The sequence below is a fragment of the Chinchilla lanigera genome, unplaced genomic scaffold (assembly GCF_000276665.1).
Source record: "Chinchilla lanigera isolate Chin_1 unplaced genomic scaffold, ChiLan1.0 scaffold00056, whole genome shotgun sequence".
Lineage (NCBI taxonomy): Eukaryota > Metazoa > Chordata > Mammalia > Rodentia > Chinchillidae > Chinchilla > Chinchilla lanigera.
This window is the reverse complement of record NW_004955457.1, coordinates 4178806-4206490: the sequence shown is the minus strand read 5'-3', so window position 1 is coordinate 4206490 and position 27685 is coordinate 4178806. Positions and strand designations below refer to the sequence as shown.

Here is a 27685-nt window from a genome sequence, read left to right as displayed (position 1 = left end):
GTATTTCCTAGACAGGTCACTCTGTTTAGAGTCACAGGACCTGACACTGTTTGGTTCCTGAGTGACCAAGCCTTCAACTCAGTTACCAAGTCATTTAATAGGTCATAATGAATGTCACATAAGCCAAACTGCTTTGTAATCATGAAGTTCTATACAGCTATCACACTTTTTTCTGAATGTGACATGATGAAAGGGTTTTATAACTGTTTTATAACTAGGTTATCTCCTACAGATGACTTTGAGGCTAAGAAAGGATGAGAGTGTTTTTCAAAATTTTACTTTGTGCCTAGAATAAAAAAAAAGAATCATAAAATTGTCCCAAATATTTAAATGCCAGACACCAGAAATCAATACTCTTTTAGTGAACTACAATGCAATACTTAGTAGATATAACTTATATTTTCTTCAATTATCATTTATTGCTAATGGCACATTGATTTTTCCATTTGTTTTACCAATGAAGGCTGGGAATCAAAATCATATTTTTAGGAAAGAGATCTAAGCTCAAATCTCACCTGCAGTAGAAGCTTCAATGGAGGAGCTATGCCACTCCATGTTTCACTTTCTGCTTTTGTAAAACAGGAATAGTAATGCTTTCTACTTACCCTGTTATGAGGGTGGAGGGTTATACAAGAACCTCAAAGCAGAGCCTACCTCATAAATATGTGATCAATAAATATTAGGTCTATTTTTGTTTGAAATTTTGGAAACATTTGTTCAACTTGCAAGGATCAATTTATGTTCAAGTGTGTAATTACTAAGTATCCAAACACAGACACTAGTCTCCCTGCCTTTTGCCTCAATTTTGCCTCTTTCAATTCCATTTGATCTTCCTAAACCATTAACTCTTGATTACAGGGAGTCTCTCAGAAGCATAAACAGAGGAGGCAAAACAGCAGCAGGGGCTCTGGCTTCTCATTGCACTCCCAGCAGGAAAGCTGTAAAGCATTTGATACTAAATCTCATTAGACTTGATGTCAAAAATCAAGATTTCCATGGTTTTGACCAGCAAACACAAATCGAAAGAACCAATAGAAGGCTGAATGGCAGGCTAAGACCTGAGGGACAGGAGCATGGCTTCCTACCTCTCTCTCAAAAGAACAAGGACTCTGGGCTATGTGTTTTATTCCTTTCAGTATCAGCTTATACATTTGTAAAAGCAGAGTTTTTCTTAGAAAGTCTTTAATTTCTCTTCCAGCCTTGATATTCCATGAATATTCAATCACGTATGCATTTATACCATAGTACACCAGTGCATCTCAGTGGTACAGATTACCACATTTAGAGTTCATCTCCATACAGGACAAATGGCTAAAGAACAATCACACTGGGTACATTTCTTTTCAGAGAATGCTGATTGAATCAATTGTCCATAGAAGGACATCTATGATAAGGTAAAGAAAGGGCAGTAGATTAGCAAATGAGAGGAAACACTATGTTTTCCATGATAAGGAGAATCTGGTATCTCAGTGTAATTGTGAACAAAACACATGTACAGAAATTAGTGAATTAACATTTCTTTTCTCATTTATTTCCAACCTCTCCTACTTCGCCAACCTTGAGGCTGGGAAGTTCTAAATATCTGGTTAATAAAGAATCAGAGGGATCAAAATATTTTGATATCCTTGTAAGTTCTAAGAACATAGAAGAACAAATGAATGCAATTTAATGCTACATTCTTATTAAAAAGAAAGACATCTGTAATTTATAAAGACAGATAATTCTTTGTTAAAATAAATCATCCACACTTCCAAAATAAAATAGAAAGCACTACCGTGATATATATATGTGAAAGAGATAAACACTGGTATAATGCTTGCAGCTCAGGGCAATTTTGTACATGTGAGCCAGAAAGGAGTGGAAAATAAATTACTATGACTGGCCAACTGGAATGACCAGAGCATTTCCTAGGATAAATGTTCAAAAATCACTCAGCGGTTAGTGACAATACGATTATACATCATATAAAGAGAGATGAAATAAAACATCTATCATTCAAGTTTGTCCCATTGATGAAAATAATAGAAAAGTGTACTCTAAAAACTGTGGACAAATAAATGAAAAGCATTGGTGCCAATAAATGATTAAGCACTGGGAGTATTCAAAATCATCTCTCTTTGGCACAGAAGAAACACTATATACCTGTACTTGGAAACTGAGTCCTTCTTGCAAAAACAAAAACCACAACAAAAATCATAAAGATAGTTATGGGATCATGGTAGGAATTTATTTCTTGATACAGAATCTCACTATGTATTTTGGTTGCCTTTGAACTCACTATTGTAGCCCAGGCTGACCTCAAACTCCACACAATTCTTCTGCCTCAGCCTCTCAAATGCTGAGATTATAGATAAGAGCCACCACATCTAGTTTACTGTAGAAATTTTTGTGAAGTGATGAGGGCCTGAATTAACAGTTGTGTCAGAAGAAACAAGAGATAAGCATTCAAGAGCTATTTTTTAAAGGAGATTAAAAAAAAAAAACTTTTACTTTGGATGGGGTCATTCAAAGAGAAGTAAGAGATTTTGAAATCATGTTTTAAGAGTTTACAATGTTTACAAAGAAACAGGAAAATTGGGAGAAATACCATTTTACAAACAAACATTTTCCAAAGTGTGCAGTGTAGAAACACTGTAAAAGCTAGGATTTTAAAAGTGTCTGAAAACACATCTGTTCATGTTTGCTCATTTTGAGGTTTTATTTGGTTTTGTATTTCTTTGTCTTCTTTCTGGCCCATTTTAGGTCTGTTTCCTCAGATCTATTCCAAACCCGTTATGATTTTGATAAAAAATGTCTCCCATGTTTGAAGGTGGCACCTGGTAGAAGGACTAGGTCACGGGGCTATGGCTTGGAAGTGTGTGTTCTTATCCAGGGCTCTGTCCTTTTGCTCTGCTTCCTGATCATTATTCAGTGAACAGCTGTCATCCACCATGCCATTTCTACCTTGGAGCCAACCTACCACGGACCAAACCTACAGAAACTGAGAGCCAGAACAGGCCTCTTCTCTTTCAAGTTGCAAGTGTGGGGGTACTTTGTTCCAGCACTGGGGAAGTGTCTAATACAAAGTCCTAGTCTCTTCTTCCATAAATATACAGCTAACATGATTTTCTCTGCTTTCATATTTACTTTCATTTATCTTTTGCTTATAATGCCTGGCATTTTCAGTAGTTAGGCAGGGAACACTCTAGTGATATGAAGTGTCTTAACAAGAAGAGCCCCCTTTTTTTGGCTTAGTATATAATTAAACAACAGCAAAAAAACAAAACATAAAAACTCAGGCATCATGTCAAGGATAAGATGCAGAAAACTTTGACATATTTAGAACCAAATGTAAAACCAATATCCTGAGACTATAATCATTTATCATTATGTAGCAGCCTTTGTTAGAATTGATATTGATCCTTGGTAAATTTCAAGCAGAATAACCTTGTTGTATCATTTAACATTTTCCCAGTCTACTATCTAGCTATGAAATGCTTCCTTAGCTTATGTCTGTTCTTAAATCGCCCTTTTGAATTTAATCACAGAGGAGAAAAGTTGTACATAGAAGTAACTCAGGATGTTTGTGGTCATTTTCCACTTAAATATTTCTTAAGATATATATATATGTATGTATATATATGAAATAACAATATTTCTTAAATAATATATATTATTAGAAATAATAGTTCCTAAATAATGTATATTATTATATAATACATATTTCTTAAATTATTATATAATAATACATATTCTTTAAAATACATATATTTCTTAAATAGTACATGCAATAAATAATATATTAACAAAGAAATAAATATTTCTTAAGTAATATAAAATAATTCTTTATATGGGCTCAAAATATAATTATTATTTTGGAAAGTCACTCCATAACTAGGAATTTTAACACTGGAAGAAGTGTATAGATGATTTGCTTGGACCTTATTATTATTATTGGACAAACCAAGCCTAGTTAAGTGATATGACCAAGCCTAATGTACCAATAACTGAGTTGTCCCCAGAATCTGAGATTCCTGACTTTCAAGTTAGTTTCTTTTATCCATTTTACCATTAATTGAATAAAAAAATATCAGTTCTACGAGTTGCACAGAGTAAACAATTTCTTCCAATAAATAACCTCCCCTCCTCAGCCATTCTATTATGTTAAGAGTATGACCTCCATACATGACTACTGAAATCTGGATCCAAAGATCAGCTCTGACTCATCATTTATAGTTAACTCTCTGTCACTCAGTCTTCTTAACTCTTAAGGTGGGACTAACCTTTGTACTATCCATAGGACTTTGTGAAATAAAGTGAAAATTTGTAATCAGTTACAATCGAATCTAGGTTATACCAAGCACCTCAGTACATGTCATCTGATGTTATGTTTTTGTTGTTTTATAGAGAAGTCACTATTTTGAGTTAATAAGCATAAAGGCAAACCCAACTGCAACTCCCATGTTTTCTTTTTTTTCTCTTTCTCTTTTTGAGACAGGGTCTCACTCTGCAGTTCAGGCTGGCATTGAGCTCACTTTGTAGCCTAGGCTGGTCTGGACCTCGCAACAATCCTCCTGCCTCAGCCTTCCGAGTGCTGGGATTACAGGCATGTATCATTGCGCCCAGCCCTCTTATGTTTTCAAATGTCATCATTAACAATGACACCATTGTTTCTGAATTATCACTTTGTTTGATTTCTTACATTTTACAATTACTAAAAAGTAAATTTAGTATAATTTCACAAATCCTCTAAGTCATATCAAGGATTTGTTGGTAGGGGATAAATTACATTCTGTGTGGTAACGTTATTAAAATATTAAAACTACAAAATCTTGAGAACAAAGTGACATTGGTGAAATTTAAAGTATATAGCATCACATTTTCTTAGCAGTGGAAATATTTAGTTTATATTCAATATTTTAGAAACTGATCAGATTTTGAGTACAAATATAAATTTATAAATACTGTTACTCAGTGGGCAGGATAGACATGGGGCTAAATTGTGAAAATCAACCACTTTACCACCAGGTAGGAGCTACAATTCTTCTGTCTTCAACCTGTTCTGTATAACTGAGTTAGGTGAGCTTATATGTTTTCTATTTTTCTTGACACACAATTGTAAATACTCATGAAATTATGTAATTTGAAAGAAGTGGGGCACTTAATCCCTTAAACTGTCATCACAAATGACTGAATGATCCTTTAAAAATAATACCATGCCTTCCTCTGTAAAAATACACTGGAGCTTTCACATTAAATTAAATGTCCTGATGTCATTAAAACTAAAATATCTCCACTATCTCAATTTATCTGCATTTCATTCATTGCTGTGGCACTTACAAATAATTAATTATATCAAGAAATATAAATCTAGATAACTTAAAAGAAAAAAGACTGAATTTTCCATCTTAATGATGTAGAAAATTAAAAATTGTACTGAATATTTAACTGAAAATATTAGGCAATACATATTTACATATATCTAGAAAAGAAAGGACCACATAGAACCTAGAACTAATCGATGGACTGCATATACAAAAGGGAAATAGTAAAAGTATACACAAAAGTAAAATTGAACCCACTTCTTACAGCAACCTACTCAGAAAACAACCTTCTGATCTGTACTGAGCAGCTCAGGAAGTCAGATTGCTTTAAATTAGATAAGTTTATGGAAAGCAATACTGCTTCTCTTTCTGCTTTGGCAATCTCTGGTAAAAATCTATGAAGCACAACAGGAACTGTAGTAACAGTTACTCTCCAATGGCCAGAGCTTGGTTAACAACTCAATTTCCCCAATTTTGTCCTTCCTTCTAACCTAGGACAAACTAGAGAAAGCCAAATATGTACATCCAACAAATGATTTCCAATCTTCTGCAGCTTTCCCAGACCTCAAGCCTCCCCTATGTTTTCCCTATAAAGTTTTCCTACTTTATCTGCCTTTTACTTTCTACCAAAACTGAAATGATCCTGGCTGACTCTCTTGCCATAGCAACTCTCACTTGGTTAATCTTTCTTTATTTCCATACTGCTGAGGGCTTACCACACGAAGTAGCTTTTCATTTTCTTCTGTTTGCAACATGCTAGAAGAAGTGCTGTTGCCCTATTCCTTTGCGCCAAAAATAGTTGAGAGACTAGTAAGTGTGTCTACCAACATAACTTCAGGTATAAAATACATGGCTGTTTGCTAGCACTATTTGTATTTGCTTCCATCAACTTTTTTTGACAAATATCAGTATTGTAATTTGAACTGATTCACTACCTTATATAATTTACCAAAATTCATATGGAATTTAAAATAATACAAACACAACAGAAGAAATAATTCCTGTAAGTTATTTGAAATTAAAACACATGCACAGAAATAGTATGCTTGCAAAGTGGTCATTCCATCGAGAGTCTTTGCATACATAATGGGCAGAAAATTCAATAAAAATGTGATTGTTTATAATATATGATATTGACAAAGATAAGTACAAATAAAATTTGGCCCATTTTCAAAAGAGGTAATACTTACTTGCTTATAGATACAGATATTGCCTAACATTCATATCAGACAAGTATTGCTTTGTTTATTTCAAACAATGGTTTGTAAAGGTTTCCTACTTTATAATCACACATAAAACTTCTAGATTAGTGAGGTATAAGGCTTATATTTAAAAACTAAGATATTTGGTTTCAAAGTTTACCAAATATGCTTAAAAACATCACCAAAACTTACTTTAAGGTGCTCTCTTAGTACATAACTCAGGCAAAGAATCTAAAATTTAGTGTATATGTATGTATGTAATCATGTATGTATGTATGCATTCATAACGGTGATCAAGGGCTTTTCGCATGCTATATAACTGACCTATCACATTGACAGGTCATTCTCAGCCCCTGAAATTGAAGGAATTTATATTCTAACTATGCAATAACGTAACTCAGTCTTGCAAAAAATAAAGGGGGAGAGGCAGCAGTTTAGCTCAGTGGCATACCACCTGCCTGGGAAGCATGAGGTCCTGAGTGTGAGTCCCAGCACTCTTCCCACATAAAAATTACAAAAACAAAGGGGGAAATAGTATCTACGTATCAGAAATTTCCATAAAAGACACATAAATACAATTTTAAAAACATTATGATGATATGAATATCTAATAATATTTTTTCAGTATTTGAAAAATAATATGATATTAAAGCACAAATTATTTTTCATGGGCTGAAAAGTAAACGTAAACTCACAGCTAAAAGTGTTTAAATAAAATTGTGTAGTGGAAAACACTGACTAAAGTCAAATATAACCTCATATGACTTCTGTTATTCCCATTAATTCCATTTATTTTGCTCAAGCTTTTATTAGGAATACTTTGAATTGAATATCACACATTAAAGAGCACAAAATCTGGAATTTCTGAATTCTTATAAAAAGAAAAAGACTCAAAATTTTACAGCATTTTGCTATAAGAAATAAAAATATCTTGAAATTTCCCAATTTTGATCAAAATTGAATTTTTTTATTTAAAATTGTCAATACTGGGGTGTAGTTGCTCATTTTGCAAAGTGTACAGAGCAGGACAAGTGTGCCTCCTTTACACACCACCTATGCACATCTCAAAGATTTATACTTTCCAGGAAGACTGAACTAATTATCTATGAATGAATTTGGTTTTTCAAACCTTTGATGTATCTGCTCCCCATTGGGCACATGATGAAACTTCACCTTGTGCTGCAATAATATAATTTTTCATAGAAAAGAAGAATTAATTTTCCCCATCATTGTCTCTATCTACATTGGACCTTTTAAGTGAAAGCAAAATGCTGAAATGTATGAACAGGTTCACGGATGCATTTTGTAAGTCAGTTATCTGGAGAATTTATCAGAGAGCACATGTCCTAGACACTGAGTTTATTAATGCCAAGAAAAACAATAATATCATGAAAACTGCATGTTCCAAAAATATTAAAGCCGTATTAGACTGTGGTGGACACAGATGCCTTATATTAGAAGTAAGCATTCCCTCTGGCTAGCTGCATGACAGTAGTCAAATCAACTAACTTCACTGTGCAAGTTTTCTTATTTTTTAGAAAGGAGCTAATAGTACCCGGACCTCATGGGACTATTTTAAGGATTAAGCGCTAACACACAGCAAACAGTAGGCACTGCTTTACCATTGCTGTCTCTCTGCGGCCAAGCAATCAACTTCATGTGGTAAAGCAAGACTCTTGGCTCCTCAGTCACGGAGATGGTAGGGGAGACTAAGAGGAAGAACTGTTTCCCAGAAGGAAAATGGCACCATGCTTTGCATCTGATCAGTGGAAGAAACTGCAGAAATGAACGTAGTGCTTTGCCATGTTCCACGACAGCCACAGCGCAGCACTCCTCCCAGGGGCCACGGCCTCTCGATCTCTGTGCTGCTTTCATCACCTGGGATGCTTCATTAAAGCAGGGACTAGGTCAAAATGCCCTGAATCTCAAATACAGATTAATCCTTCTCATATAGACATACTTAGTGAACTTGGAGTGGACGGTAAATAAATTTTTAAAAATAAATACATAAGTTTGATGGCTAGTAGAGAAGAATGGTATTTATACAGTTGCACTTCATATCTAAAATAAAATGGTATTTCTTTTCAAAATTATTCCAGAACTTAAGTTCAGTTGTCCTTTTGATACAAGTGATTTAATTCCAATGATTACATAGTATTTTTTGATTGTATTGAAACTTGACAGAAATATTAAATGCTTCTTAAATGAGGAAAACAGTGCTTACAAGCATGACTTCTTCACTAATATATCATTTTTTTTCAGGAAAAAACAACAGAAAGCCTATTTTATAAGAATTTTCTTCATTTATAGGCATATAATTTTATCCATTTAATTGGTTTTTAAAAAATTAAGCTTTGTTTTAACTAACCAAAAATGGAGACAATGTTCTTTGAAGTGTGGAGGATAATTCAGAATACAAATTGTATTGCCCAAACTTGTCTCCCAAATTAACTTATATATATATATAATATATATTATAATATATACACTAATATATATGACAAATGATGCATATCTTTTGTGAGAATTGTATGTTTTTAATCTAGAACTCACAATGATTATAATTATATAGTTATTTTGACATTTTAGTGTTTATAATTTGTTTTCATCATTTTATTTCTCAAAGACAATATAGTACTTGTGCGTAATTACTTCTTACCCTGTTTGAGTCAATTCTTGCCCTGGAAGTGTAGATGGGGGGAGGGATGTTGAATGCCTGGGGGACCAGGTACTCCTCGGCATCCATCATATCTTCCAAATCCTCTTCATCCAAGAGATTCTGGAAGAACTTGCTGTCATTTGGACTGGGAAGCTTCATACGATCGTCACCCTAAAAGATTGCCCATCAGACACACAAAAATGATTCTTCCCTTCATCTTAAAATATGTGTTCTTCACAGCAAATTTATGGAATAGCAAAACAAACGGCTAAATACTCATGCACTCATTTCTCATTTCAAAAAATAATTGTTTGGCACATCTACTGGTCATGAAGCTTATAGTATGTTTAGGTATGACAGGGTAAGATAGACTAATATAATACAAGATAAAGTGTGGTAAAGGCCATTAGAAAGTAATAAAACAGGCTGCTATGGAGATTGTAAGGTAGGCAAAGTCTATTTCACATTTGAGAATAATTGTTCATTGTCAAGATGGTATGAGGAAAAAAAAAAAAAAAGAAAAAAGAAAAAAAAGAAAAAGGGGCTGGGGATTTAGCTCAGTGGCAAAGCGCCTGCCTGGGAAGTGCAAGGTCATGAGTTCGGTTCCCGGTACCGGAGAAAAACAAAAAAAAAAAAAAAGATGGTATGAGGACTGTGACTTTAAGAGTAAATAATAAAGGACAATCTACATCAATCGTTATCTTATGAGGTTGGTTTGAGGCTACAGAGTTATCACAACGTAGAATCTCCACAATTTTTTTCTACATTCTCATGACTCCATTGTCAAAGTGGTGACGATCAAATTCATAGCATAACTGTCAAAGAGACTAAGAGTTTTGGCAATGAAATCAAAACCGTTGCTACATTCCTTCCCGCTTTATTTATTTCTTAAATAATTTGTTTTAGTTTGCAAAGTCATACTACTTTTAGTCAACAACTGCAGCTCAGGAACGTTAATTTTGGAGGAAAATAGCTGGCAGTCGTTCTCTCCTAAAACCTGGCTTTTCTCTTCACATGAGACCATTGACACGAAGATAAAGCTCACTTGTTTTAATGAGGAAGCATAATTCAGCGTATCCAAAGTCCATTTGCTTATGGTTTAGGTGAAAATAATCATAGAGAAATTATTATACTTATTCAACTTATTTTTTCTAGTGTTAAATACTAAATGTTCTTTTGGCCAGTTGTTTTATTCGTTGCATGCATCAGTTCATATGAATCCAGTTATTCCTTGGATACTGCATGCCTCCCCAAACAAAACAAATCATGTTTTAAAATATTTTTCTTAAAAATTAAATGCAAACTTTTTTTCATATATTTATTTGTCATTTGTGCTTCTAGTGAGAAGTGTTTATTCATATCAGATACCCATTATTGGACAGGGTCTTTAAACTGGGAGGGTCTGAAGTTTTTCAGTTCTTTATATGTTCTAGGTATTAGCCCTTTGCCTGAAAAGCAGCTGGCATTTTTTTTCTCACTAATGTTGTGTTATCTCCCTGGTGTGAGAAATTGAAAATGTAGATAAGAAGAAAAATATATAGTAGATATTGTGAAATAGGATGAAACTATTCAAAAGGAAAAGTGAACTAGGAAGGGGGAGAAGGAAAGGAAGGAAGGGAAAGAAAAAATTCAGAAAAGAAGGATAAAATGAAAACCCAGCTTTGTGAACAGGAAGGAGAAGAAAGGTTGGAATGGAGGGGATAGGAGTGGCGGAAAAACAAAGGAATCAAGATATATCATGCACAGGTCCAGACTCCCTATAATGAATATGGTCACTATGTACACCTAGACTGTGTCCATAAACTCAAATAAATAAAAGAGAAAATGGGTCAAATAAATAAATAAAAGCAAATTAAAAAATAAATATACTGAAATTTTTTAGCCATTTTCTTTAAGTATGGACAAGATTAAAACAAAAATCTATCTCCCTTTGATTGTGAAAGATGAAGATTATAATAATGGACATGTCTTACCAATAATGCTAATAAAAGGCAGGTGCTACAAAGTCTGTTGGGGGGATAAATACGTTTTCATGTACATGGCAACTATAATTATGTGGCTATTCAATAGCAATGTCACATGAGTTCTAAGGGAAGATAGAAGTGGTTCTGAGACAAAGTAAAGAGTTCTGTTGCTTAAGGCTTTCTTCATTATAATCTGTTTAGTCAGTATGTTAGCATTCATCTCTGCAGGTGTCAAGTTTGGAAATCCACATGATGTAATGAATTTGTCATGGTAATGGTCTTAACAGCAAAGCCAGATGAACTCACCTGAATAACTAGATATCTTTGAGGGTCTCGAGCCATCCTTGAGAATTCGGCAGCCAGTTCCTTGAATTTAGGTCTACTGTCTGCATCAATCATCCAACCTGGAAATGTTCACACAATAAAAGGTGTCAGTACATCTATAATTAGGAAAAAAGAAGCAAGATTTAAATTTTGTGAAAAATATGGGCAAAATGTGAAAAATATTTTTATGTAAATTATCTGAAAAACAAAGAAAGCTAGTGAAAGAAACATCCCCAGTAAGTAAGGCTCTCACTCCATCTATGGCAATTCATAACATAATACACTATAAAGTAACAAATACAATTTTTGTTTTATTGACATGATTTAAAAATTATTTTTCTTCTTAGAAAATAGAACCCAGACTAATTCTGAGGCCTCTGCTGTTGTTGCCTTTTGTGATGGGGATAATTTTTCAAAAATTTTATTTGATGGTTATAGATGAAGCAAGTGTAATATAAGCCATCATCTTGTACCTGTAATAGCATGGGAGCAGAAGAGATTTGTTTGTAACTGGGTATGCTGCCATACAGATTAAGAAAGGAATGAAACCAACTTTCTCATACTACTCCTCTTCCTGTCCTTGGGGGAAAAAATCGAAGCAGAATGATTGCTAATGTTTGTTCAGCAATAGCCATTAGCTTATCTGAGTACTAGCTTTTCCAGCATAAAAATGACATCAGCAATTTTCAGAGTATGTATTATTATTATTTAGCTGGGATTCTAGATAAAGTGCATCTTATCTCTCTAGGCTCTGGTGAGCTGATGAGATGACATGAATAAAAGCACCACATTTTCTTTGATTTTTTTTTTTAAATCAGATGATCCCTGGCTGAAGTATTAAAACTCTGGATTGAAACAAAAAAAAACCTTTCAATCAATTTCGGTAATAAAACAAAATGTATGCTTAGTTTTACATCACTTCATCAGAGGATATGAAACATGTCCTCTCCTGGTTATGGTATCGAATTATACACACAGCATGCATGTTTTCAAGTTCTCTTCCATAGACACACACCAGACACTGTTTGGCTGGATAAAGCTAGAAAGTTTGTTTCTCCTTTTCTGAGAGTTAATTTTTATCCCTGCTTTGGGAATTCTTGGGTGTCGTGCATAAGTAATGTCACTTATTTCTTTTTCCCCCTCCAAAGAAATCTCAAACATTCTATATGTATTCATTCAAAAATGTTTACTAGTGCTAAGATGCTGAGATAAGGGATGTTTCTGGGGCTACTGGAGACAAAAAAGAGGTTAACTTCTCAGGAGGTGTTACATTCTCTCTAACTAAATGTTGAGTAAATGGAACCCTGCTTAGGGAAAAGGGAACACCGACCTGAACTGCAAAGAACATTTTTTATTCCCTCCCTCCCTGTCAGAATGTATCACACTTGTCAGGAATATAAATCTGAGTAGACCTGGATCCAAAGTCTCTTATTAATAAGATGCTTATTCACCTTCACCAGTTTGTTTCTTTGCTAACTGTGTAAATCAAAAGAGGGGAAACCCAGATTATACAAGAGAGAGCACCGTGTGTTAATCTCACATATATTAAGTCAGAAACTCCAGGGACTTTGCTAATTCTATTTAAATTAAGGGTTAGGGTTTCAAAACACATCTGTAACACATATGTGAGGGGCATAGAAGGAGCGAGAAAAGTAAGAGACGCTGGTGGCAACAAATGGTCGAGATGGAAAAAGTAGACATTCATTCATTAGCTCAGTGCAGTCATTTCTGCCCATTTCTTACTTTGCACCTTGCCTGCTAATTTGCTTTTGACCGAAACTAATAAACCTGTTTCCATTTAATTTCTTTTTGTGCTCTCAGCTTCATGCTTTCTTTCTTCATATTTAGATCATTTATTTAGATTTTTCCAATTAGGATTACTAATGATAGCATGAACAACATTAACTTTCCCACTAATGTTATTATGACTGTATCTCTTTAGGACAGACAATTTGACTACCATAAAAAATTATAAGAAAAAGAATATTAAAGTGATATACTTTTGATTTCATAGCAAAAAAAACTATGCTATGAAATCAAATCATATTATTTTAATAATAATCTCACAAACATAGATTTTTTTCTAGTCAATTCATAATTATTTCTGGCTTGTTACATTTGTCGATATGGAAAAACATTACACAGGTAACCGATATCATTTCATTCAGAATGATGAAGATGATAAAGTTATTTTGTGATCTTACACTTGACCATGACCATGTAAACATCAATAGTGCAGATGGGAGGCTGCGGCAAACGCTCTCCTTTCTCTAATAAGTCAGGGATTTCTCGGGTTGGAATTCCATCATAGGGTTTTCCCCCAAAGGTCATCAGTTCCCATATAGTGACTCCTAATTGAAAACAAAATTCTTACATAAGCATATTAACAACATAATTTCAACAAAGAACTTCTATGGCAATAAAATAAAATAAAATTCTCCTTAACAGTCAATCCAAAGAAGGTTGAAGACACTCATCATATTCCTGTATGCATTATGCCAATCACAATGTTGAAACTTTTCTGGGACATATCAATTCTCTTACTACTGTCTCGGAGTTTTAATGCATAGCAGAGAAAATTTAGAGTGACCATTAGAATAGAGACTCTGTTCCCCATTTCTACTCATAAGTAATGCTAATGTTTGCTGATCCAATTTATGTTTCACTGTACCACATTTACAGCCCATTATACAAGGCATTTACTGCCTATATATATGTTCAGTACCAAAAAAATAAGGCACCAGGAAATATATGGTATTGATTGTTTTTGAGATTAGCCTCTTTGCCACACAAGCACTAAAAGGCTAACCTGGGGCTTTGGAATGTGTGATACATTAAGAAGGGAAATTCAGCTCTCTTTTTAATTAGAAAAAGAAAACAAGTGGAACAAACATACTAATTTATTAGTTCATATAAGAGCCTGAGTGAGGTTGAGTCCTATTTACGATATAATACAGTTGAAGTGGGCATCCAAAGAAAATTAGGACTCAAGAATAGATTATTTCTGGGGCTGGGGATCTAGCTCAGAGGCACAGCGCCTGCCTAGCAAGCGTGAGGTCATGAGTTTGATTCCCGGTACCAGGAAAAAGAAAAAAGAAAAAGAAAGAACAGATTATTTCTTACATTTAAAAAAGTAACTTTCTTGAAACATTAGAATACTGATTTACTCTGGAAAAAATACCCTAATATTAATATGCAAATAGATAATTTTGAAAATAATGATTCTGATTTAAGGTCTAATATGTACATTAGGGATAGCTTCTTGAAATAATAATAGCATAATTTTAAGGGTTTTTTGGGAAAAAAGAATTTTAAATTGGAAATGGCTCAGTGGGTACGATAATGTTACAACATGAGTTTTTGTGGCTGTATATATAAGATCTATTTTAATATAAAACCAATTAATTCTGGTTATGTTTCAACTTCTCTCTGCAATGAATTATTTATTTAGATTGAAGTTCATGGCAGTCATAATTATCTGATAATAAAAACATCTACCTTAATTAAAAGTATATGTGAATTTCAAATTATCCTTTATAATACACACATTGTTATTATTTTTTTAATATTTGCATCCTATGATTTTTAAGTACTGTATAAACCTGTAACTGATAACACAGTTTTACTGATTGATGTTTATTACTTTCTTAATTTTGCATATTAAAGAACCACTTCATAGTTCTGATGATTACAATCTAGAGTCTTTGAGACAGACTGGGACAAGTTCAAAGGTGTATGAATATCTATTCCTATTTACTCAGTCAGACTTGTATAATACATATTTAATAGAACATTTTATTATCTCAGGCAGTTATAAAAGGCAGAATACTCTCACATATTTATCAGGACTTCCAAAATAAATAATATGTGAAGCAATTACAAGTCAAAATAAAGAATATAATGAACACAAGCATATAAACCCACAGGATAATTTCAGAGAAACTAAATCAGAACCATCTTTAAAACTTACACCCTAATTCCATTATCTGTAGATATATCATAGCTGTTGCATCTTTATGTAAATTTAGATATGATGATGCAACAACTATAATTTCCTATAAAAGTGTACTGTAAACCAGAGTATGCAGCTTTTGCTATTCTTTATATCTTTTGCATTCAGCTATGACATATTATAGGAAGCTGTGAGTGTTTTTTTAACATATGTTGATAACCATTGTTTCAAAATATTGTATGGTCTTTTACTGAACAGCCTCTGGAATTTTGCAACTCATCATGAAGAAGACTATTCTAATCTGAGAGGCCTGATTTTTCTAAAAGATAAAATTTACTATTAAAAATATAACTGTCCTGCAAATATTTGTCTGTTTTGAAGTCATTTAAAAGTAACTGCTGCAAAGTACCACATCTAATTCAGGGATATATAAGTGCAAACAGAAAAGAAAAACATACATATGCATGTATGACAGCACATAAATATGTCATAAAATATGATATATACATCTATCTGTTTCTTATATTTATGTTATTCTGTGCTATGTAATATATAAATGCCAATGTATGTGTTAATTCATATATCATATAATGTATATATTGATCACATAATATAGATCATAGATTTCCTTTTCTCTTTATCCTTTATAGCAATTTAACATTGAAATTTTGTCAAGCACTTCTCCTATTTTTTTAAACTTCAAGCACTCCTTCTTTACTTCTAAGATGAGGAGAATGTGTGGTCATCTTGGAAATTTTAATACCTGACATGGTATACAAATGGGGGGAATCTACTTCATTGAAATATCTTAAATAATTTATTAAAGAAAATGATTTTTTAAAATAAAAGGTGGAAGAATGGAAACACACTTTACTGAAAGGTCTCAAATACTTTTAAAGATAATGAGCTGCTTTCCTAAATCAAAAATGTATGTCATTTAGTGATTAATTAGGCAAACCTTTGTTCTAAAAATGAAAAATGATGAAACTGAGCTTGAGTTTGAGAACAGTAAACTGTAGCATACTTTAAAATCTGAACAACAACCATTTTATTTAAATGGGCACTGTGCTTTCATTTGTAATACATATGAGTTATACGGTATTTTTAAACTTGGGAAAGGTATTCACTCTTTGTTGTCAAGCTGTTCACAAAACTGTTAGTAGTCAGCTGCTGAGTGATTGAAATAAACATAATGAAATAAATGTTGCAGTAATAAATATTAATCCTTGGGTCTGGCATTATTGACTCTATAACATTACTGTCACTCCAAGTCATTTTTAATTTAAAATCAAACTTTCAGTTATGAGACTTCTGCCTTGCCTCTTCCTTCATTTTTGTTATTCTCACATTTACAGTAATTGCTTTTTATTATGACAATTGACTATATTTACTATTATAGAACAGAAATTCCCTTTTGTCTGTTACCACTCATTGCATTCAGAGTAATGTTTTCAGAGAGTTGTTGAAAATATGGCCACAAAATTATATGAAGTTGTTCCTAAGTTAAAGCTATTTTTTCTATAAAAATAGTTAAGTAAATTGTTAGCACACCAGAGTTTACGATGGACCACTCAGAAGGGATATTGGCATATTACATTTTAGAGAAGAGGACATAACAAAAAAGGCAGATAACAATGCTCTTTTGAGTGTTAAGAGAGTAGAGTTAATTTTTTTAGAAGATGAAGCATATAAATATTTCCAACAGGATAAAATACATATAGCTTGAAACAGTTTAAATAAACAAAAATATTTATTTTGCTTTACAAGCCTTACTTCATAAAGAAAATTAATTTACCATAGCTCCAGACGTCACTCTGATGAGTGAATTTCCTATAATGTATACACTCCAGAGCCATCCACTTAATGGGCATCTATAGAGAAATGAGAAGTTTTGTAATTACATAAAAATCATTTCTATACTTTTAAATGTTATCCTCTGATCGTCCTCAATTGTATTTTTGATTTTGTATGTAAAGATATAATTTAAGTAGATTATTTTCCAAGGTTGATAATAAATAAATTGAAATGTATAAATTCACAGTCAGTTAGATGAAAGGTACATTTGGTTTTTGAGAAAAGCTTTATTAATAAGTAAAATAGCAAAATATTAACGTTTCTATATCATGAATTAATGTCTAGTATTTAATTTGCACATAATATTATGACCTACAATATCCAAACTAAACATCAAATGCATATGCTTTAAAAAATTATCCATATTATATTTTTTCTTAAACAGATGAGATTTCTTACATTTTTAGTTATCCCTTTTTTTTATCATTTTAAAGAAAGTCATAAAAAAAGAACAATAGCAAAATACCAACATTTGCCTTCAGACACATTTTAAACCATGACTACAACAAATTCTTTCTGCATTTGCCCCCTCATCTTCCCTCATATATTTTGACCACTAAATTGCCTAAAATCATCAATTCTGAGGCTAGCTTTGCTTCCTTCCCCAGCCACAGATGACCTCCCTTGTCTTGGTTAGCTAGCCTTGAAAATATGTACCATTTCCAAAATAGGAGCGAGTCTATAAAAGAATGTGAGGGGATCAGCACAAATCCATCATCGCTGTAAGAAAAACAACTCAACCCACACACCCTGCTGCTGATGGGTCAGCAGAATGCATTTCAACTCGAAGGGCAGCGTTATAAAGCTGGAAATATAATTAGATTCTATGGAATAAAGATAAACACTTCTACTTTGCAGTTGAAAGCTTAAAACAAAATAGGCCTTTGAAGTCATGAGCTTGGCTGCTCACAAGGTGACACCAAGGTAACTCTATGACAGAATCATGGGATTGAGTGAAAGAGAACAGAAGACACATTGAAAATAATTTCCCTATGGGGAAGGAGTTAGCAGACTTTATGGAGTACAGACATTGTGTTAAAGAAGTAAGTTTAAATCACAGGTTGCTTGATAAAGACTTAACGGTTACCAGGAATTTAAAGCTATAATGAATCTTGCTTTAGACAAATCTTACAGCTGTGTGTTCTTAAGACAAGTGAAGTCATATGATTTATAACTTCTACTACTGTGCAGTCTTGTGGTGAATTTCAAAGCTATGGTCTCTACTGCAGTTTGGTAGTAAACAGGTAAAAGAGGCTAATAAAATCAAGGGAATCTCAGATGAGTTCTCAAAATTGAAGGGTTTTCTTTTTGTAAAAAAAGGTTTTTGTTAATCTTACCTTGAGATAAACTAGCATGCATAGTTATATAAGTGTGAGAGTAAAAAGTTAATGCTAAGCATCTGAAATCCTATCATTATATATTTGGATGCTTCATGATAAATAAGGTACATGAACATTTTATGACATGTGAATAATCCTTTTTTCTTTTTTTTGAAATTGGGAATGGAACTCAGAGCCTTCACCTGACCTACAGCCCCAACCACTTTTAGTATTTATTTTGAGACAGAGTCTCGCTTGTGATCCTCCTGCCTCAGTCTCCCAGGGTGCTTATAGGCCTGCCTCACCACATCTGGGGTAATCTTTATTTTTGTTAAAATAACTTGATCAGTCACTATTGGCTAAGATTGCATTTGTTTATTTCATTTGGACTATCATGACCTAAGCCTCTTTAGATTAAGCTAAATAGATCACTACATGAAGACTAGCTTAACTAGTTAGTGAGAATTTCCAGCTAAACAAAAGGTATGAACTGAGACCACATATGGAAGAAAGAGGCTGAGACTGGAGAATTAGAAAAGGTTGATAAGGAAGAAGCTACAGGTGCTGGGGATTTAGCTCAGTGGCACAGCGCCTGCCTGGCAAGCACGAGGCCGTGAGTTCGATTCCCGGTTCCGGAAAAAAACAAAAAAAAAAAAAAAAAGACAGAAAGAAGCTACAGTAGCTTTGTCCAGTCCCCTCTCATACAGCAGCTTGTATTCTGGTGAAGAATTAGATAATGAACAATGAAGGTCAAATGTACAGTACAATGGAAGCTAAAAGGAATCTCAAAAGTCATACCCAGAAAACTGGAATCCAGCATACTTATAGTAGGAAAATACCCGCTTTAGAGGTTAAATAGAATGGTCATCTTTCAAATGAGTTCTTGGTAGTAGTCAAACTCTCTAGTCTGTGAGAGCATGTGCCTCTCTGTAGGAGTAAATCTTATGCCCTTAGGATCAATGGGACACGTATGGCTTTGTATTTACATTTAAGTTCATAAATTCCTAAGGATCTGTCCACTTCCTATTGCTGCTACTAACATGAAATCACTCGAGTCCAGGGTGCATCATCGTATTTTACCTACCTTTGAGAAACAAAAGGTAGACATGTTATTCTTATTGTTTAAGCACAAATTATTTCTATCACCACCTGAAATGACTGAGTTAGAAGCATCAAAAAATTAAAATGATATTCAGACGTATAAATCTTTGAGGAATAGCTTTATCTCCAACAGAAGATAAATGGAACATAGAACTATCCACACCTGAATTTACCCCAAAAGTGTTGATTTAGTAACAGACTCAATATCTTCCATTTAAGCAAAATAATTGATAGCAGTAATAAATGAGGCATTATAATCGAAATCTCATGCTCACTGGTTTCTTCCTAAAAATTTTTGAAAGATAAAAGGATAAACAGACAACATACTACATTTTCAAGAAGCATTCCTCTCAGAAGGACACCTACCTTCCCTCCATCAGCATTGTACTCTTTTTCATCTCCTTCCAAGAGTCTGGCAAGTCCAAAGTCCGTGATTTTCACATGGTTTGGAGATTTCACTAAGACATTTCGGGCTGCCAAATCCCGATGAACAAGCCGTCTCTCTTCCAGGTACATCATTCCCTACAAAACATCAAGTTCCACACAAAAGAGCCAGTGAATGCCTAAGGTTTTCATAGTCCACAATTTCTTAGCATGTTCTTCATTTCTTTGAAGTGAAGCCAGAATCCTGGAATATTTTCAAGGTAGAGAAAACCTAGTGGTGGTGGAGGGGTGGAAAACCACACAGAGGATTTGCGCTTTTCCTCCTGGGGTCCTGTGAAGAGCAAACTCCCTGCACATAAAATAAGGTCATTTTCTCCAGAGAGCTCACAGTCTTTCTCACACAGTTTCATGAGTGAGGTATGCTTGTGTCTTAGGGAGAAGCTAACATAGATTAGGACTGAAACACATATTCCATGTCATTTTCTTCTACATAGCTTCTGCTTTTCATCATGTTCCTCCAGCATGCCCACTCAACATGCATACACCTCTCCATAATGTTTGAAAAATATTTTATTCCAGGTTTAACACTGCCAAAGTAATTATCATAAATTCTATCAAGACTGAAGAATTAGATTATTCTTCTTAATTGAACACTGAGTGAAATATACCCCAGGGATTTAAAAGGTTTGTCATGTCTAGGAATGCTTCTGTGACATTTGTTGTCACTCTAAGAACACACAAGTGACATTACATAGTTTATAATGACCTGCAAATTAGTCTTTAATATTATATTCATTAATTAGAGAGGGAAATTAAAAATAAAATTTATTGCTGATTGTTGAGATATAGCCAGCTTTCCCCCTCAATCCATACATGAAATATATCAATAACTACAGTGAAAACTTTTCAGAAAATGTATGAGAGTAAAAGGTACGTTGTCATTAATTCCCCTCAAAATCCTCCTCCTTGCCTTGAACTCGCTTACTCTATCACTTCTTGTCATTTACTGAAGTGGTCTGGAAGTCTTTCATGAGTGTCTTTAGTTGCCTACCATAGCTGCCGTGATGTTGTGGAGACACATCGCTGTTAGAAACCTGTCTTTACTTTTTTTTTTTTTTTTTTGGTTTTTCTCCAGTACCGGGAACCGAACTCACGACCTTGCGCTTGCCAGGCAGGCGCTTTTGCCGCTGAGCTAAATCCCCAGCCCCAGAAACCTGTCTTTTCATTGGAAGCAGCATTCACCCCGAAAAGACACTTGATGATAAGAACTGCTTCAGAAAGTACCAAGAAAGATGGGACAGGTGTGTTGGAAGTGAGAGGGAGTATTTTGTGGGCAATTAATGGCTTTTACTGTAATTAAATTTTTAAAATTTAAGTATTCACCATATACTTTGACCATACATCATATATATTTGAGTGTGTCTCATACATACAACATTCATGTTAACATGTATATATATGTTCATAAAATTAAAAACATAGAAGTAATAATTAAGTTGCTAATTATACTTCAGGAGTGGACAAAGAGTTGCTAAACACTATCCTTAACTAAAAAGTTTTTGTAAAACCAAGCCATTAAACTTAGAGGCCTTGATTAAAGTGAACATATTTTGATTGATGAATTAGGAAAAACTGTACATTCAACAATTTCAATGTTAAAAAAATTGTCATCAAAGACAGATCCAGATTATTATAAAATTGTTGAAGCATACACTCATGCCAATTGCAAATCAATTCTGTTGGCAGTTAACATTACAACCATAGGATTCTGAAGGATTAATGGTTTTTGATATCAAAGCAAAAACTGTAGGAAACAGACACATAAATCACATAGGTCAGAAAATTATGAACCGTATGCCCAGTATAGTGTAAAGAGAAGATTGCTTCAAACAGCACCATGAGCCAAACTCCATATAAAAATGCCCATTAAGCACAAGTGGTGGAGATACGGCCTCATATGGTCCAATCACTCAGCAGTGTATTGGTGTTTTCTGAAATCAACTGACAAAGGGTATTTATGGTATTTCTGCCCTCTTTCCTATATAGTGCTTTATGTTTTATTACATCAAATTGGAAATTCCTAAAATAAGGTGAATCTGAGAATATAGAGTTCCATATGACTTAAAGAATTACAGATAAATAAATCCATTGCCTCAGAGATGAAGTATTTTCATGCCACTCTCAATAATTTTGTTCCTTTAAGAAGTGTGCACACATACATTTATCATTCCTTCTTAACTACCTGCATATCAGAATATAGAAAGCATGTTGGCAGCAGCTAATATTCTGATCAACACATGTATGTAATTCCTACTGTGGTCTGTGTAGTGGGCACAGAGGAGATAAAAAAGAAACAAACCCTGTGCATTAAAGAGGGACACTGGTAAATTAATAACATGGGCTAATACAGAACACAGGCTCAGATGGTCTGCTGCAATGCAGGTACGGCATTTAAGAGCTGTATTCTGAGACTCTCTCGTAGTATAGTCCAGTAAGAATGCATGATAACAGAGACTTCAGAGAGGTAACCAGAGAGTTTGCACAGTAAAATTGAAGGAAGAACAACCACAAGGGGCATCAGTACCTTGCTTGCTTGGAAAAATTATGTTATTCTTGTAATTAAGAAGTATAGTATCTGAAGGTGGGGCAGTGGTAGGTAGTGAGAAAGAAAAAAAGGAAGAGGAGGCCAGGTTGGACAAAGGCAGAGAATGGATTTTCGTATTGTGAAGGGTACAATCTGGCCATGGGCAAGCTGTGTTAAAAGGGGAGTGACCCAATTTTCGTTGTGCTTTTAGAAACATCATCCTGGAACAAAGACAGAGAATGGATTAGACACAGATACAGCTGAAAGCAGAAAATAATACCCTGCTAAAGAAGAAAGGTGGCAAGGCTGTAAAAAAAAAGTTGCAAATTTGAAGTCCATGAGCTATATCTGTTTGTCAGAATTTTTTCTTCATTTTCCACACTGGGTAGGGTAGGTCCTTTAACTGAATAACAACTGTATCCCCATTAAGGACCTCTGATTTTTATTTCATCAGGATCCCACTGCTCACACTGTTGCTTCCCAAGAACTGTGAATTTTACCATTCCTGACACTCCTCCAACCACCCTAGGCATGAATATCTGATTCTCCTAAATGAGTCCAGAGAGAATAATTTTAAGGTATATTTACAAAATAGAATGATTACCCTTCAGAACTGAGTGAACAGTGAAGAAGAAGAGTAAATTTGAATTTATTTTTTTCTTTGGCTTTTAAAACTTAGGTGAACGATGATTGATGGAATTAAGTAGTATGCTACTGGAAATATAACTTTTACATTCCCTAAACATGGGCAGGAATTATGTGCTTTACCAATTGCAAATTAACTCACATTCACCAAGAAATTTAAGACACTGAAATGGTCTGTATGTGTGGATCCCTTCCAAATTCACAGCTTGAAATCTTATCTTCCAAGATGATGATATAAAGAAGTGAGGACTTTGGGAAGTTGGTGGTGCCCTCCCTTTTGTGTGTGTGTGTGTAATGAATCAAAACCTAGAGCTATTCCTTTGCTTCTTTAGCCATGTGAGGCCAGAGGAGCTATGATTAGTCAGGAACTCCATCTTCATCAGACCCCAAAGTCCCTGATACCTTGATCTTGGGCTTGCTGGGCTCTAGCACTGTAAGGAATTTCTGTTGGTTATGAGCTGCCCGCTTTATGTATCTTGTAGTAGTCCAAACAGACTAAGATACTCAAATGAGGCACTGGACAGTACAAATGTAATTTCACAAATTCTAAAACATCTTTGGTATTTCACGTGCAAAACCTCAACAAGTAATTAAACTATCTTTAACTTTAATGTTTTCCAGAAAAAGCAACTTCTTCAAAATAATGAGAATCCAACACAAGAGACAAGGTGAAATATGTATTTTATAGTTTCCACCACCTATCTCACCATCATTAGCAGCAATAAAAACAGAGTATGTTTCATTTCCAAACTAACAAATATGTATTTGCAGGGTTGCTGTGAAGCAATGAAACTGTTCTGATTCACACTTCAAAGCATGAATTAGGTCTGCGTCCTTGGTCCTACTTTCACACCCTGAATTAGAGTGTTAAATCTTCTTTGGATTGCTAGTAAAAGGTTTCTCCACAACAGAATCATTAAGAGATGATTTTCTTATGGAAGTTCTCATTACAGCCACATTTTTCTGCTAGATTCCTTCAAAATAAAATCATTCTCCCAATTGGAATGTCATGCAAATCAGGAGGCAGACAGTTATTAAAAGTACTAGTGACAAAAATAACTGGATGATGTACCTGTAAGCATGAGGATGAGTGGAAAAGGACCTTTAATTGTGAGAGAGGATTGCTGCATGAGTTGGAAAAGAAACCCCAAGGCTTTTTAGGTAGTTACTAAACTCCCATGACCCTGCTAAGCTAGCTCAGGAAGGGAACAGTATGTCAATAATGGACACCACAGTTAATAGTGATCCAGAACTTGGCATGCAGGAGACACTAACCAGAGTGCTTCTACATTAGCTGGTTAACATAATCCTATGCAATATGTACTGTTTTCACTCCATTTTAAATACAGGAATGCCAAGGCTAAGAGAGATCTAACTACTTGTTTCAAGCCATTCTAGCTAATGAGAAGTGGTATTTGATTCCTTGCTGTGGGACTCTAATATCTACCATCTAATTTGATCTCTTGCAAGGAGTCACAGGGTCAGGTGGGCATGTATAAATCAATGTACACAACTAAGTTATGTAGCCTTAAAAATCCTCATTTTTTGCAGTAAAAATATTATCAGTGGTTTTTGCAAATTTCAACACATAATGCTTTTAATTCACTTTTTGTCTACACTTTCTAGTTAACATCCAGTAAAAGTTTAGAATTGCTTATAATTTAGCAGGGATGTTAATTATGAACATTTAAGACTCCATTCTAGCTTTGGCACAGGGTGTGCAGAACTGTGGGTGGGTGTGGGAGTAGCTCCTCAGTCAGTGGTTTGGCTGTGACATGTTATGGATGTGTGGCCCAGGGCAAATGATTTAACTGCTTTTTCATTTATTTCCTCCTCTCTAAATGAGCACAGCATGCTGGGCATGGTGCTGCAGACCTATAATCCCAGCACTCAGGAGGCTGAGCCTGGAGAATCATCATGAATTCAAGGCCAGTCTGGTCTCCATAGTGAGTTCAAGGCCAGCCTGCACTACACAGGGAGACCCTGTCTCAAAAACAAACACCTAACTCGCAGGTTGTTGTGAGGGCTAAATAAATTATCATAGGTAAAGCACTTGTATACTAAATGAGATATAACAAGTACAGAACCTTCAAACTTTTGTTATTGTTTCTAGATAAGTAGTCACTGTCCTAGAATGGACAAGAATTATCCTCATTAATTATCATTACCTATTATAAAAGAATCGGTAACCCCCAGAGAGTACATCACAGTTGGTATTCAGTAAGTATTTGCAAACAGTGATACCTATATCCATGACCTACCACCATGACTCAAGTGTTGATGCAAACTTCAGAATTACCATTCAAAGTTTCATTTTAGTAGTGATTGACCTGAGGAGGCTGTCACACAAGGAGAAAAGGACGCATAGGGAATATGCTGAAAGATTTGGTCCCTTCCATAAAAATATCATGGGTTTCCAGGTATTTACTGAAGATAAAAGTCACAAACAAAATAGATCTAAGAGTCTCCAATGCCACAGAATGTTTTCCCTGACAAGGTTAATAAAGTAGTGTGCTTGCTATAACAAAATGTATGCTACTTGTTAAGCAGCATGTGGAGGAGATTTTGGTAGACATGTTTTAGGGGTATTTTGTTTACCTCACAATCCAAGGGTTGCAAGTCTTATTTTATCAAAACCCGTCAGAATTTACAACTCCCCAAACAGTTTATAATTTCACCAGTTTTTATAATTTTTCTTGTATGCTACAGCGTTTTCAAAGACTGTTAACTTATTTTGTTTTACTTATACCTCTTAAAATTTTCAGCAAAGTAAATGCAAACCAGCTGGACAAAGTCAAATTTACTCTTGGTTTTCAAAAACATACCTTGATACAAAACTTCAAGGAAAACTTTTAGAATTGAATTTCAGTGTTAATCAGAATTAACTGATATGAACTTCTCTACAGAAAAACCAATGATTGAGTTAATTTTGAGTTATCAATATAGATAAATATCTGGCTATGACCTTCTTTTCAGTCTTAAGGTATTTGAGGCACAGGTATTTCACTAAAAAAGTGTGATTCTTATGTCTTCATTCAATATGAAAATCTATTCTGAACAGCTGTAGGAAGCTAAAGGAAGGTGGGAGAAACTGAACTATTTCCAACAATAAATATTTGCTTCTCACAGATTGGCCATGTGACAATTTCATCAAATACCTGTGAGGAGCAAGAAAATTCAAGCTGTAGTCAGGTCTCACAGGCGTCAATCTCTGGAGTTAGCAACAGTACATTTTTTCCAGTTTTAAATCTAATAACATGAAGCTTTCTTAATAACAGAAAGCTTCAGGAAATCTACCTACAAATGAAAGTCTCTCTTCTCTTCTTCCTTTCCTTGTAAAAGCAATTTGATCTGTGAGAATAAAAAACCAGACTATCATGCTTACTACTGCTAGGGCTAAATATAGAAGTATGTTCAAGGGAGAAATAACTTTTGGATGAAGCCACTTATTTTATCGAGATTGTGCATGGAGGGAAACTAGGGGCTTCTGTGATTGTATGAACTGGGAAGTCTTTCAAATGGTAGGGTTCATGACACCACAGGAAGAACGAGGACACAGCGAGGTGAGGTAGCTGTCCTGGAACTATTGCTAACTAGGTTTATGACCACAGGTTCTCACATCAGCTCTGCTATAAAAGTGACTGATTGGCCTAAATGATCTCTCAGGTTACTGCTAGCTTTAAATTTTCAACCCGTGATAGATGGAACTGTAAAATATATCCATCTGAAATACAAAATTTTAGGCCAAATAATAGATACAGAGACCAGGAAAAAGGTAGAATGGATGTCTCCCTTCCAATGTTCAATGATAGCCTTGAAAATATTTTCACAAAAATAATACTGGTGCATCCTAAGACATCAGATTCTAGAAATACACCCTGTAGTACTCACTGGATGAATGACCTTGAATAGTTTATGTGCTTTTCTTATACATTAAATGGGGATAAAACTGTAGCTACCCAAGATTGTCGTGAGGATTCAATGGCATACTAAGTATAAAACACCTAGAATATATTTTCATATATTTATTTGTCACTTGTATTTCTTCCACTGGGAAGTATGTATTCATCTCAGATGAATTAGGTATTCAAATTTGGGGAAGCTGATTTCCTTCAATGCTTTATATGGTCTAGATATTAGTCTTTTGGTCTGAGGGACAACCGGCTAAAATTTTTCCCACTCTGTAGGTTGTGTTTGCACTCTGTTGGTGATTTCTTTTGCTGTGCAAAAGATTTTTAATAAGATAAAAGCCCAGCTTGATTCATCATAGTATTTCTCATGCATTTGGGGTTTTGTTCATGAAATCTTTGTCTGCACGTATATTTTCAAGAGTTCTGCCTATTCTCTCTTCCAGCAGATTAAGTGCTTCTATTTTAATATTTAGAACTTTGATC

The 27685-nt window shown here is 34.4% G+C and overlaps 1 protein-coding gene across 5 annotated transcripts in view; it reads right to left on the bottom strand.

Annotated features, from left to right (window-relative positions):
• Erbb4 (erb-b2 receptor tyrosine kinase 4) overlaps positions 1-27685 on the bottom strand; it is a gene marked incomplete at its 5' end in the record, with an annotated part of 1058248 nt that overhangs the window by 29662 nt on the left and 1000901 nt on the right. For all 5 annotated transcript variants that reach the window (XM_005396938.2, XM_005396940.2, XM_005396937.2 and 2 more), the window contains 5 exon segments: positions 9165-9335; positions 11435-11532; positions 13657-13803; positions 17200-17275; positions 20045-20200. In XM_005396938.2, the coding sequence (XP_005396995.1) occupies positions 9165-9335; positions 11435-11532; positions 13657-13803; positions 17200-17275; positions 20045-20200 (648 nt within the window).